This window comes from Tenrec ecaudatus, chromosome 2, assembly GCF_050624435.1.
Source record: "Tenrec ecaudatus isolate mTenEca1 chromosome 2, mTenEca1.hap1, whole genome shotgun sequence".
NCBI lineage: Eukaryota > Metazoa > Chordata > Mammalia > Afrosoricida > Tenrecidae > Tenrec > Tenrec ecaudatus.
This window is the reverse complement of record NC_134531.1, coordinates 231,947,783-231,962,342: the sequence shown is the minus strand read 5'-3', so window position 1 is coordinate 231,962,342 and position 14,560 is coordinate 231,947,783. Positions and strand designations below refer to the sequence as shown.

The window sequence follows — 14,560 nt, the reverse complement described above, 5'->3', positions numbered from 1 at the left end:
CCCGCCATTAGGTGCCACAAAACACCCGTAATTGTTTCCCTTAACGATTGTTCTCCATTCTATTGATTGCCCTGTTGCTAGGCTGTCCTGAGTGGCTCTGAATAGAATCTGAAATCACTGGCAAAGCCATGCTCCTAAGTTAAAAGTCACACATATGCTTATATTAATGTTCCACACTGAATTCCGTGAAGTTTGCCAAGATCACAGTAAAATGTAGCCTTTGACTAAGCTATAACTATATACAAAAAATTGTTAGTGTTATGGAAATTGCCAATACTTTCTGTTTATTGAAATACTGAACGCCTGTGTATAGGGTAACAAATACAGCAGGACATAAATGTCAGCATTAATAGGTTGATTCCAATTATGCGATCATGAAGGAGAAAAGCCACTTCTGATAAGATTAGGTCAGAATTAACTTAATGGCAGTTGAGTTTGGTTTGGGCTTTAATTCTTACTAATAAAGGATTCCTAAATTCTTCTAGACTTAGAATGATAGTAACTAAAATGGAAAACAATGCCTACATATTGCAAGCCTGTGACACCAAGCCCAATTTTAAAAATTATATGTAACGGTTTGGAATTCTCAGACCCATCAGTAGGATTGTGTTTTTCATCATAGGAAAATCTTCTTTCTAAACTAGCTTTTTGATTCAAATAAACATGATGCCCAACTCCATGCATATGAAATGATCAACAGGTCCACAAAAGCCACCATTATGACCAATTTGAAATGATCCCCTTTGATAAAACATCAATTGCTGGCAACCACTCTCCTTGACATTCCTGTGATGGCTGATGAGACTCAACTCAAAAGATTGTAAATGTGTATCCATTAAAGCCTCCATTCAGCTCACGTCGTATTTTTAGCTCTGTCATTGCCCATGTCAGCAGAGATCATACTCCAGAGACTGAGCTTTTCAGCTGGGGCATTTCAATCAAGGCCATCTATTAAGATTCTGCTCTAAGCACCACCCCTCTACCCTCCTTTGGCAAATGATCCTGGCAATTACAGCCCGGAAAACATGCTTTCCAGAAAGAGAGAAGACCCAAGGAACTTTCATCTGCAGAAGGACATCACCAGAATTTTACTGAGCAAGACTCTGCTAAGCACCAAGAAGAGCATGAAAATGCTAATGCGCACATTCTTGTTCAAATATCCTTTGTTCAGAGAAGTATGTTCCAGTGGGATGGTCCTGCACTGGATGACTGTGATTCAGAGCTCCACCCAATTTCCCACCAGCACTGTCACCCAGGACCAGATACTCAGTCCCCAGAGGCCCCAGATACTCAGTCCCCAGATGTCATCGTTAAACAGGGCCAATACTGTCTAGCCACCTGGAAGGACGCCAGGCACTCTTTGGTGGTTCCTCACAGCCCCCAATGGTATAACTTTAGCAGAGAAGAAAAACCCAGATGGTGAGGAGAATCGGTGCGAGTGGGTGGCTTATTGGTTTAGTTATATAACACACAGACTTCCGCTTCCATCCTACATGGATTAACAAGGACCAGCTTTGCCCTCCTGACAAATACAACCAGAAACGGAGAAAGCAGGAATAATATTTTTGTCATGTATTAGACATCAGGAAATGAAGGGCAGGTGTTCTAGAGAGACCGGAAACAAATGAGGTGAGCCCTATGCTGGTTCCAGTGTGCTGAGAATTTTCATGTGGCAACTCAAGGAGAAGAAACTGTTGAACTAACTCTCAGTTTAAGGACAAGGAAGAGAATCTATGGAGATCAAGGAGGGGAGAGTTCACAGGGCAGGATAGAAGAAACCTGCACTTGGAGAGAACCCAGCTATGTGCAGAGTCATCCTTGGAAATGTACCTAAGTAATGACCAGCACATGCACTTGAAAGAAGCAACCTGAACGTGAGCAAAGAAACATGGCCTGGTGATCACACGGGGTCAGAAGTAGTTGCTGCTCCTGAGAAACCTCAAAAGCCATGATACTCAAAAACAATGGCATTGCTTTCCTCATTCGGGAAGAACTGCCATAAGTGATAACTGCAGAGATTCTCACCTAAGAAAATGCTGTAAAGGCAAAATTTGGAAGGATCTAATTGTTTTCAAGTAAATTATCTTCATTCCGGAACAGAGTGAAATAAAGGATTCTTGTAGGTATGTAAATACCCAGCATCCAACATGGTAAAATTCACATCACCTGGCATCTAATAAAAAATTACTGTTTAAAAAGAATGGAGAAAAGTAGCACCTATAAGTAAAAAAACAGACTAATTAAAAACAAGACAAAGGTGAAATAGAATTATCCAAACGAAAAGTTCTTATAAATTATATTATAGGTTCAAAAGTAATAGAACCATCTAGGAGATAGAAATAAAGAACTTGGGGACGAAAACTGTAATATCTAAAAGGAAAAATAGCTAGATTGGTTAATATTAGTTTAGACATTGCTGAAAAAATATTAGTGAGTTTGAAGTGAAAACCTTTAAAAATATATAGGTCCTATTGTATAAACTGTAGAAAAATCTAAATAGCCTACATTTTGTTTTTTTATTACCCTTTGAAGGAAGAAAGAGAGTAGGCAGGAAAAATATTTTCAAAATACATTAAAAGAATTAAAATTTTTTTAAAGATTAAAAGAAAACATAAATCTACAGATTCAAGAAGTCCAGTGAATCCTCAGAACATGATAAGGAAGAAAAGTATACATAGTACGTCTTAATCAAATTGTTCGAAATCACTGATGAAGAGAAATCTTAAACGGAATCTGATACAGTTATGTACTTACTAAGGAACCAGAAGGAGACAGTACTAGAAGAAAAACACCTCATCCTCGAAATTCGGTACCCAGCCAATATGAAACAAAGACATTTTCAGAGATACAAAATCTGAAAGAATTCATCACCAGCAGATATAAACGATAAGAAATGTTACACGAAATCCTTAAGTCAGAAGGATATATGGAGCAACGTACGGGATGTGAAGTAACATGGTAACTACTTAGACATGTAAATTTATTTCCTTATTATTTAAATCATATGAAAAGGTAGGTGCGGTCAAATGTGTCCATCATCATTGGATCCACGGGACTTTGCATCCACATGGCTGTGACACTCCTGCATCCTGCATCATTGCCTGTGGCTTCGCGAGTCTGAAGAAGGCCTTATGGACTAATATTGGACTTAAGGACTTGAGTTAAACTTGGCTGGGACGATTACTTCTTGATATAAAACGCTTTCTTACACATGAGTGTCACTGAATTTGTTTGTCTAGTCAACCCGGCCTCACACCCAGCATCTCATCTCTTTGTTTCTTTCTTATGGCCTTCAGTTTCTAAGAAACTAACTGTAACATGAGCTCCAGCTTGACCTACCCGGGGAGGAACGGCCTGCAGGGCCGTGATGTAGTTCTCCAGAGCCAGGCGGCGGCGGTCGTTGAGCATGGCTTCCACTCTGGCCATGTGGGTCTCCACCAGCTGCTGTCTCTCATTGGCGGCTTCCTGCTCCAGAGACTCCACTTTCTCCTGGAAATGCTGCCATTGTACATACATACACACATTAAGTAGGAACTAAACAAGTAGGGTGAGGCAACCAATTCAAGATTTTGAAGAGTGATACATTTTCTCCCAAAGGGCGAGACCATTTGAACATCTTGCTTGACGAATCCAGCATGTTTTAGGAGTTACTCCTGCTTTCTGACAGCTTCTCATCAAAACTTAATTTGTTATTAAAAATCAGTGCTACACAGGATCCCATGTTTGACCTGATTATGATCTAAAAGAACCCTGGTGGTGCCGTAATTAAGAACGTGGCTGCTAACCAAAAGGTTGGTGGTTCAACTCCCCCAGTGGTTCTTCTCCCCAGCAACAGTGTAGGGTTAAGGTAGATGATCTCAAAAGTCTAGATCAGCGGTCTCAACCTGTGGGTTGCGAACCGACGACCCTTTCACAGGGGCTGCGTGATTCATAACAGCAGCACAGTTATGATAGCAACAAAAATAATTTTATAGTTGGGGGTCACCACAACACGAGGAACTATATTAAATGGTTGCAGCATTAGGAAGGTTGAGACCCGCTGCTCTAGACGACACTGCTTCTGAGCTGTTTCTGGGTGTTTGGTCCCTAACCTTCCAGTTACCGGTCAACACTTAATAGTCAAGGCCTGGTGGAGCCGCCTGGTCAGAGTTGGACCGCTAACTGCAAGGTCCATTGATAAACCACCAGCTGCTCCAAGGGAGAATGATAATCTTTATGACCAAGTCCAGGGAAGCGCTACACCCTCAGAAACCCTGTATCGGGTCACTAGGAGTTGTAATCCACTTGGTGGTGGCGAGTTTGGTTTTTGGCTCAACTCAGGGACCTGGTGAAATATGACAGCAATCCCATTTATCCTATTGATGAAAAGGATGTTGTTAGTAATCGCCACAAAATTTCAGGGATGACTTACACTTTGAACTAAATAAAGCAGGATTTCAGTACGTCACATTATCACCAAGCGACAACACATTGATTCCAACTGGTATCTGCCCGTGTGTTACAGAGCAGACTGCTCCAGGGTTCTCCTGGCTGTCACGGTTATGGCAGTAGCTTTCCAGGCCTCCTCTTCCACGGTACTGCCGGGTGGGCTGGGACCACTGACCAGCAGAGTTACCAGCGGAGTGCAGACTGGTTACATAACCTATGGGTAGCTACGGTTAATGGGACTAGCCGTCATCACCCACGGGGTTCCATAGAGTCTGGTGATCCTGTAGACTCTGGGTATGCAGAGCTTGAGCATTGCCTGCCTGGGGTCAATTTACCTGGATAACTGCCTTCTTATCAGCTTTAGGCAAGTTCTTTGCTTGACGTTCTGCCTCTTCCCATTCTCTCATGACCTAGAAAATGAAAGAAAACAAAAGAAACCCCAACACTTAATTTTAAAATAACCATTTCCCTCAACAAATACACATTAATGGCATACATTATGATACCGTGCTTGTATTTTTATCCTTCTAATTGTTTGAAAACTATGGCATTTTCTTATAATTACTGAATATTGAGCTTGCATTAGAATGAAAGTAATCAATAATAAAAATATATGAAACATGTGTTCACATTTATAGCAAGATTATGAACCAATCCAATAAAGCTGTTTTTTTCTTCACTAAGAAATGGCTGAAAATAATTTTAGTTGTTATGAGCAAATGTCAACTCTTTGGAAGAGATAGACTTTTTAAACAAAGTGTTCCACTTTCAACTCAGCATAACCTTTTTGGTCATTGTTGACAACAAGTTCCGAGATTCCAGAGTACATATTTGAAATGGTACATTTGAAACGGGGAAGAAAGGACAATTTCATGTGTGTGTGCACAGGCCAGAAATACAGTGCCAGGAAGAAACACGACACTGAGGGAGATAGATAGGACACCTCTTGTCCGAAATCAGAGGGCCTGTCCCTTTGAAGACTGGTGACACAGCTTATTTCATTAGGGCCATACCCAGCGAGGGGCAATAATGGTTGCTCTAAATCCCTCCAGAAACGCCAAGTATGCCTTAAGAATTCTAATAATCTGATGTCGCAAAAGAAACATCCTTGGCAACAACTGTTAATTTAGCAGGCTGGATAACCTGTTTGGCAGCAACCCCGTTTACTCAGGAATTCCCTAAATAAAATTCACCCAATTCTCTGAATGCAAAGAAGAAAAATCTTCAGCTGAACACGTTGTGAAAGAAAACGCTATTTGCTTCTTAAAATTGTCAACTACGGCTGACGCGCAGTTGAAGCACAACTAGTACCTGAACTAGATCAGATGAAAGCAACACCAGAAAAGTCAAGTACTCAAAATGTCAATTGTTTATTGCCAGTTGTACTTTACCTAGTTTGCCTACTTTCAAATTATGAGAAGTTTTGATTTATCTACTTAAAAATGTCTGTCATTAAAAGTGTTTATCTCTAGAAACTGCTAGAAATATATTTTAGAATACTCATTAGAAGCAAGGATGGCAAGAGTTTTGCTTCTCTTACCTTGGATTTCCTATAGGAAAATCAATGAACTGATTTCCCATAGGAAAATCAATTGCTTGAAAAGGATATCATACTAGGTATAATAGAAGAACACACACACACACACAAATGGCCGGGGAAATCTCAATGAAATGATTGGCCCAACAGCCACCACATGGGCTCCACGGATAGTGATCACAAGGGCCAGCCAACATTCCATGCTATACTCAGAACTGCATCCATGCGGTAGCTGTGAGTCAGAGCTGACTGGACGATAATTAACAACCGTTTCTCTTTCCTTCTCGATCACCAAGACGAATAGTGTTGTAATAAATAACTAGTGAGAGAGACCTATGAAATAATACATCATCAAGTTATAACCTCATAAGTTATTTCATTGGCTGTTAGAGTTAACTTTTTATATAAAATACAAGATTAGAGTCCCCATATGGCTTTAGAGAATTACAGAGAAAACAGGATAGAGCTCACTCTTAATTGAAGTCCACATCAATGCTTGCCCTCAAAAGAGATCACTGAAAAAATGGGTGCTATAGCAAAGTCTGGTGAAAAATCGGGTGGTGCCGGCCATCATCTGGGGCCTTAAAAGACTGTCTTAAAACAAGCGGCAATTTATGTGAGGCGTCAGCTCTATCCACCCAGAAGAAGCACACCAACCAGCACGATAAAAAAATTATTAGCAATAAAATCCAAGATTAGAGGGGGAGACTATATCAGAGCTGAAATGCCAAGCACCTGGTTTGCAGAAGGCTCTGGATAGCAGTGAATGCTCAAGATCCATTTACAGTGTCCTTTCATGACTAAGTCTCCATTGCCCAAGGAGATGTACAGTCTTGTAAATTACTGCAGATATAGTTAGTGTAAAATTAAACATCTTACGTTATGTTTCCAAACTGTTCTTCAACGTAGTCTAGCTTTTACTGTATCCTGCTACCTTTTGGCTTGAGGCTCTGCTGAGATTTATTCTGCTTCTCTTACTGTGCTTTTTGTTGCTGTTTCTTTCCCTTGTTATTTTTCACTTGAATTTTCTTTATGTGTAAGCAGCAACTGGATTTATAGTTTCTTAAGGTTAGAAAAATACCTCCCCCATACACACACCTACAGAATATTTCGTTTCTTCCAATTTTGAATTTTCAGAGCCTAAATATTGAGGCTGCTCTATAGATCCTCACACAGTAATTTTCCATTGCACATACAAAGCTATCGATAGCAACTGGATTTATGGATTTTGAAAGACTTGGCTGTTTCACGCAGAGAAAAATGACAACTCCTAAGTAAAGATTTAAGAGACAGGCAAGTTCAAAGTCAAACTGTCCCTAGAATCCAGGACCACAGATTATGAAGATAAATGTGTGTCTCAGATGTCTTACTTTCTTGTGATGACTGCTATTAAGTGGACAGTATGTTCTGTTCCAGGATAAACTCTTCTAAATCATCTCCGATATATTTAATAGGTGAAAGATAAAACTATCAAAACATACAGAGGTTAACCAGATGTGCTAAGATAATGTGGTATCTTTATTCTAAAGACCTATATTATACTGTATTTAACTGTCTTTGACAGGATGGAAATGACTAAGACATATGTAGAAAACACACACAAAATAATTCACAATTTGCATTTTCTTTTTATCATAATAACTATTTCTTTGTGTGTGTCCTACAAAGAAATTAAAGAAGTCTTATATGAATTTATGTGAAATGAAATTGTTTTCTAATCCAGCTGGAGAGATAGGCATATAAATCAAAACATCGCCAATAAAACCAGAGAGCTAATATTTAAAAGAAAGGCAGGAAAGACGATGGTTTCCCTCAGGACACGTGGGGTAGAAGGACGGAGACGTCTGACAATGGGTGTGGGGGTGCATTTACAGAAGAAGCAATGGCAGGAGTTCAAGCAAGCCCCAAATGAGGCTAGCAGATTGTGAGCTGAGTGGCCAACCAGAACAGCAGCCTGCGGCTACCCACAGGACAATGACTGCAGTTGAGAGAGGAGAGAGGCTGGAGCCTGGAGAAGGGGGCACTTCAAATGTCAGCCTGACCACCCACTGTTAATTTTGCATATTTATAGTAACAGGAAACTTGGGGAGGGAGTTTATTTGAGGGCAGATAGGAAGCCTCTGAAAGCTTCAGCAATAATAAAAAAAAATAAAGGATTTAAGTTTCAGGCAAGCATTGCAGTGGCAATATGTGGGGTGCAGCAGATTCACCCTCTTCTCTTAAGAGTGACTGGATTATCATCAGCTTGTATCTCCCCTACTGAGAGAGTTTCCAAATAATTTGGCTGTGTAGGAAACCTCATTGTTCTAAGCCAAGCGGCTTCCTTGTGTCACTGGATTTTAGGTTTCATCGTGCGCAAAAAGCATCACATTTCTGAGCCAAAAGCATGTGATTTTGCATGTGCATGTTTAGCTATATATTAAAGAAGAGCCAAGAATCATGGGACCATTACGAAAGGAAAAAGAACTGTGCTGTGCTGTTCTACACACATTAATGTTGTCTACTAAAGGCTTCCTATGATCTTAGAAAAGCATGGCAGACTAAGGTACAAATCCCTTTCCAAGTCTACAGTGATGCCTTTAGTTATTTTGTTCAATTTTGCAATAATGCATCATGCTCTCAGAGATTCTCATAGAAGGTGAACATTAAAAAACAAGCAGCTGCTTTAAAGGGTGAATGAATCTTTTCTTCAGTCACCCAATGGCTTTTCCTTAAATCTGACTTATCCTATTCATGGGAAAGCTTATTCCTAGGTGCATAAACTATGAGCAAATAATTAATCCGTAGTAATGATGACATTTAGAAGAGGCTAAACTTCTCACTAACATTTAACTGTAATTCAAAACCTAGAAGTTGTTAGATAGTACAAACAGCTAATGTACTGAAAGTTTGGTGGCTTTAGCTCAAACAGAGTGCACCCAAGTCTCAGAAGTAAGGCCTGGTGATCTGTTTCCCAAAGACCATAGTCTTGAAAACACCATGGAATAGGCCCGCTCTGCACACGCAGTTTCATCAATCAGAATCCAGTCTATGGTAACTAGCAACAATAGCAGCCAGGCGTAGGTACGGCTCAGACAGTCATTGAAAATACTGTATTGTTTCAGTAGCAGAATTCTCACATTCCACGCGAGAGGCCCAGGCTCAATTCCTAACCAGCATACCCCGTGCATAGCGACAGAGCTTCATGTGGCACTTGCAGGCTAAGATGAGGAAGAGAGGCCTGGTGATCTACTTCCAAAAACCAATCTGAACCCTAATGATCTGCTCCACACCGAATCGTGGAGAAATGGCAGGACCAAGCAGTGTTTGTTCTTTGAAGTGACCCAGGGCAGACTGGGTGGCTCCTAACAACAGCAGCAGTTCTGTTTTGGAATCGAGTTATTTTTCAATTTAATAGAGAATCTGACTTTAAAATTCCAGCACCAGCTATTAAGAACATGATACTCAGAGAGGCTTCCAAGGCGTGGGCTTTGGGCTAGAGGGAGAAACAACCCTCTGAGCCTCTTTCCATGTTAAGGGGCTAGGTGAATGATGACGATGATTCAGGTAAGTACTAAGTTTCTATGGCCTTTAAGATTTCACATTGCAACAAAGAGGTGTTGAGTTCAAAGTTTCAATAAGCTGGTATTACATAAAACAACATTCATCTTCACAGACGATAATATGAGTGGATTTGAATTTCTAATGCGACAACTACGGGTATACAGAATGCATAGATCTGGGGAATACTAAAAAGACATCATTCATTTTGTGATTCCTCAATCCAATTGCAAATCCATACCTAATGTTGTCTGAGAGGCCTGCAAATGGAAGGGGCAATAAACCCCAAACAGAGAGCATTAGGGCAAATATTTCGGGTAAACCTTTGTTTAAAGAATTTTAAAATTATCTGCCATCAAAGGAAGGTGAGACCAAGGTTTCCCCAACGCTGGAGGGCTGAAAAACTGGAGCGTTGCATTTACCTGGGACATCCTCTCCCGGTGTTTGGCCTCAAGTCTCTCCTTGGCTTTCTGGAAGTGGGCGTGCTCGTTCTCATCGCCAGGGGTCTCTAGGTACTTGTCCACGGCGTCAGGCGTGCTGGCTGCTGTTGTGGGAACTGGAAAGGAGAAGGAAGGAGATTTGAGAAGGAAAGCAGTGCATCCAGCTGTGGAACAGAGGGGCCACGCTTCCAGTTAAGAGCAAAGAGTTCCATGGAAAAGCACATTCAAGATGTTAATGCCGTTCAAGAGGAAACCCGGGCACAGTTTGCAGCACTCTGTGTAAGGGTGTGTGTCACCAGTTTACAGAGCACGGTGATGAAAATCTGGAGGACAATCTATTTTGCAATGAAAGCAGGACACGCACAGCTCTGTACACAACGGGCATGCGCACAGCAGTTGGTGCTTCGGAACCCCATCCTCCTGCTAGGTTGATATTTGCCATTTGGAAAGGAAAATAAGAGTGCCATAGACAGTCCACCTTACAATTTCTACAGAGAGCAAAGAAAAGTCGAGACGACACACTGGACCCCAGAAAAGCCAAGACTATGAATTTTTGGATAGCTTAAATACAAAATCACTCTTCATGGAAAGTTATTTGAAATACTGCAAAATGAAACACAGATTTCAATAGATGCTTTCTGAAATTGCAATAGGGCCTTTTCTGCCTTCAGATTTGATACTGCTAAGCAATATTGTTTAATTGCAACATATTGTGTGGAAACATAAATATCCCATACAATTGAGGAATATTCTATAAAAGACAGTATGTCCTAATTCATGAGGTGAATAAATTATGTTTTCCAAAAGAATAGTAAATACAGTTAAGAATCCAGTACATGTACTTTGATTTAATTATTTTAACCTGAAAAATAAACTGAGGATTTTGTTATGTTCTCAGGTCAAATAAACTTGTAGTGTTTGTTTTAAAAGAGTATTTAAATACTATCCACGGTCCAAGTATTCCTCATCACTGTTCTTATCTAATTATTTCACTCTCCTCCTCAGGAAATGATATCTCAGAGGAGACCTGGATAACCGTAATTGTGGCTAGGTCATTAGATAGCTGGAACTGTGACAATCTTAAGGCTCCAAGACTTTAATGAAAATCTCAAAGCTGATTTGGTTAGATAACTAAGTAATCTCGTCAAGGTTAAAGGGAAACACTCCTTCTCATTTCTTCCTTCATCATCAATCACTGTTGAACTGATAGTTATAAGTAACAACAACAAAATCCCCAGCAGTTCTGAGCCACTTGGATGATACTTTCCATGGAAAACCCAGCCAACAACCGGCTGCCATCAAGTCTACGCCGACTGTTAGCAACCCTACAGGACAGGGGTTCTGTGACTGTCAATCATTAGAGGGGCAGTCAGCCTCCGGTAGGCTTGAACAACCTACCTCTTAGGTCCAGTGCCGCTTATCCCTCTTGCCACTAGGGCTCCCTTCGATATAAAAGGTAGGGCATATTTGCGGGAAGTTATTCAAAATGCAATGCTGACCATTTTATTGATTTGTAAGGGAAAATTAATTTTGTGCCCTAATGGAAAAGAATCAACAATTAATAGCAGAAGCAAAAGCCAAACCAATGGATATCTCTATTGATTCAGCTTCCATATTCTTGATGGAAAAGTTGAAGCTGAGCAAACTTCCTCAAATCGCCATGAGCAATGCTATCAATGGATAATTTAAAAGGTGGAACCAGGATCCTGAAGCATTTCGTCCAAGAACTGTGGCAGGAAATGAATTATTGCTTTACCAGAATGACCCTGAAGACAAAGCAAAACCGAAACAATGGCTTCCAAAATGAAGACGTGGTCCAGTCAAAGTCAAAGTTGAGCAGCCAAGGACGAAGGTCATGGCAACAATTGGGAGGGAGGGAGGGGGAGGCTCAAAACACTTTGCTTGTTGACTTTCTGGAGGGTGGGAGAACAAAGGACTCAGTTGATAAGATTGCTTTGACAAAGTTAGCTGAGTTTTTTTAGCAGAGAAACGTGTGGGAAAGCACTTACCAGAGACCTCCCCACCAAGAGGGCATTCCTGGGCATTCCTCTCGGTGAGCAAGGCCAGGGATGTCAGATTTACACGGGAAATCATTAGGGATCTATCTTACAGTCCTGATTTGGTTTCTTCTGACTTCCTTCTGTTCCCTAACCTTGCTGAGTCTTAATGGGCACCCCTTTTCCTACATTTAATAAGAATACAAAACACCCAGACAACTGTCTTGACCTTCTCAGGACATCCAGTTCTTTAGACTGGATGAAATGGCTGCTGACTAAAGGGTCTTGACCTGGATGGAGCTTGTGCTGGCGTATAAAGGTCATATTTTATAATTTTATCTCTTAATTCCATCCCCCACCCCACGATCTTTTAAAGGAGGAGCTTGCATAGGGAGCTCCAATTTCTAGTACTCTAACCTCCTTACAGCTTTGAGAAGTTGTCTACTAGGACTCCTGCCATTTTGTGATAGTCTTTGACAGGCAGGAAACTGTTATCAGAAGGTTGGGCAGGGTCAGGAGGTGTGGCGTGACTTTGTCTCCAACTTTTAGAGGTGCTTCCTTAAAGGAAGAGGGTGGACCCCAAAACATCGGGTGTTCTCTAAGGCAGAAGAACAACAGGAAAACATCTATCATAGGAGAAACCAGCTGAGGGGGTTTATTTTTGTTTTTCTAAATACTGAATATTTTCTTTGGCAGTTTATGCCACCTTGGAGGTTCCTCAGAAGTGGGGATATAGCTGAAATTTCTGAGCTGGCCAAATAATAGCCACCATTCTGCAGTGTTTAGCTGAGCTGGGTTATATTATATGTGTTTTTATTTACAATGTGGGGAGAAGACAAGTTACCCAATTCCCTTCAACATGTGAGGGAGAAACAATGATCATTTAGCATGGTCATTCACATCCCCCAAAGTAATCTGAATTTCAAACTCAAACCAAACTCATTGACATTGAGTCGGTTTAGACTCAGGACAGGGAAGAACTGTTTTTCTCCTTTTAGGACCTGATGGCTTTGAACTACTGACCTTGCGATTAATAGCCCAATGCGTCCCTACTCTGCCACCAGGGCTCCTAGGCAAGAATTTAGAGTTAGGAAAACTATGGAAAGGCTGTAACGTTTATTCACATGTCTGAGACATAATAACGGGTATTTTTGTTTGGTTAATAGGCAATCTGATTTGGTGATAAATAAATATACATACTTTGTTATCTGCCTGTCTATTTTTTGCCAAACAGCTATTCCTGACCCCAGTGCTCTCTGGTAAGTGACCACTGACCAAAGTGACAGCAGCAGGATTAAACACAGGGCCATGGAGAATACCCAGGGAGCGTGCACCTGGGGGATCTTATGGTAACATAAGCATTGGTGCTTCCTCTAAGAAAGCTTGCTCAATGTGCTTTCGTTTCCACAGAAAACACGTATTTCCTCCACTTTAACTCAGGTTAGATATCTTGATAGGTTTTGCCTGTGGCAACACTTTAGCAGCACTATTACCGTCATATACATAGATTTCACATTCTCAAACACTGCTCATGTTTAAATGCATATTTTAGCTACATCACAACCCTGCAGGATGGGGTAGAATATCTATACACCAGGATGCTGCCTGCCTCCCTTCCTCTGGAAGAGTGAAAAATGGAGGCCAAACCGTTAATAGTGAAGGTAATAAAATAGCATCTCCAGTTTTCAGGACATGATGATCTGAAAGCTCCCATCAATCCCATGCATTTCGGATGGCCAGCACTTTCCCCATAAGCCTCACACTTGTCCTTGCAACCTCCGTTGGTCAAAGACATCCTTGAACCTGAGGTACCAACTCTATCTCACATGGACTGCATTCCATGTGCTTGTTCATTCCTTCATACTTTCATTCAATGAATATTAAACCCTTCGTGGTACAAACAATTAAGCACTGGCTACTAACTGAAAGGCTGGAAGTTCAAACCTGGTTAGAGGTATCTCACTAGGAAGGCCTGGTCATCTCCCCAGAAGAGATCAAAGCCATTGAAAACCCAATGGGACACCTTAGTGGTCACAAAACTAACAAAATAAGGTCTCTCTCTCTCTCTTTTAAAATTTATGTATGCGACACATGAGGCAATTATAGGAATAAAACAGAGAGCATCACCCTGGACAATGATATTCTCATAAGAGAAAAACAACAACAACCCCCCCCCCCAATCAAATTCTAAAGTTAAGGAAATCGCTAAGAAACCATATTGTTTCTAGAATGTGATACACGAGGGGCATCAGAAAATTCACAGAAAAATGGAATCGAGAAATAATAGGATTTTTTTCCCACAAACTGTTTGAATCCCCCTCACATATCATGCAAGAGGGAAAAAACAAAAATAAAATAGGATTAAGAAGGGTCAACAGTGTGAGTGAAGGAAAGAGGAAGCTGACCTGCGCGGAGACGAGGACACTGGGACAGTGGCTGAAGGAAGCAGGGAGACAGGCTGAAGAAGGACGCATGGCTACCCTGATGGAATGACCTGGCAGACAGCCTAGGGCGTGCCAGAAGGAGCAGTGGCCAGGGCTGAGGACTTGAGCAAGAGCCTGGTGGAGGCCCAGGGAAAAGGGGGCAGAGATCCTGTAGGACTCTGGAGCCAGCTTAAG

At 41.2% G+C, this 14,560-nt stretch overlaps 1 protein-coding gene across 6 annotated transcripts in view; it reads right to left on the bottom strand.

Moving 5' to 3' along the window:
* APP (amyloid beta precursor protein) overlaps positions 1-14,560 on the bottom strand; it is a 298,287-nt gene that overhangs the window by 78,451 nt on the left and 205,276 nt on the right. For all 6 annotated transcript variants that reach the window (XM_075542402.1, XM_075542403.1, XM_075542400.1 and 3 more), the window contains 3 exons: positions 9,928-10,061; positions 4,764-4,838; positions 3,340-3,498 (listed from right to left, as the gene is read on the bottom strand). In XM_075542402.1, coding sequence (XP_075398517.1) covers positions 3,340-3,498; positions 4,764-4,838; positions 9,928-10,061 — 368 coding nt within the window. The remainder of the gene's footprint in view (positions 1-3,339; positions 3,499-4,763; positions 4,839-9,927; positions 10,062-14,560) is intronic.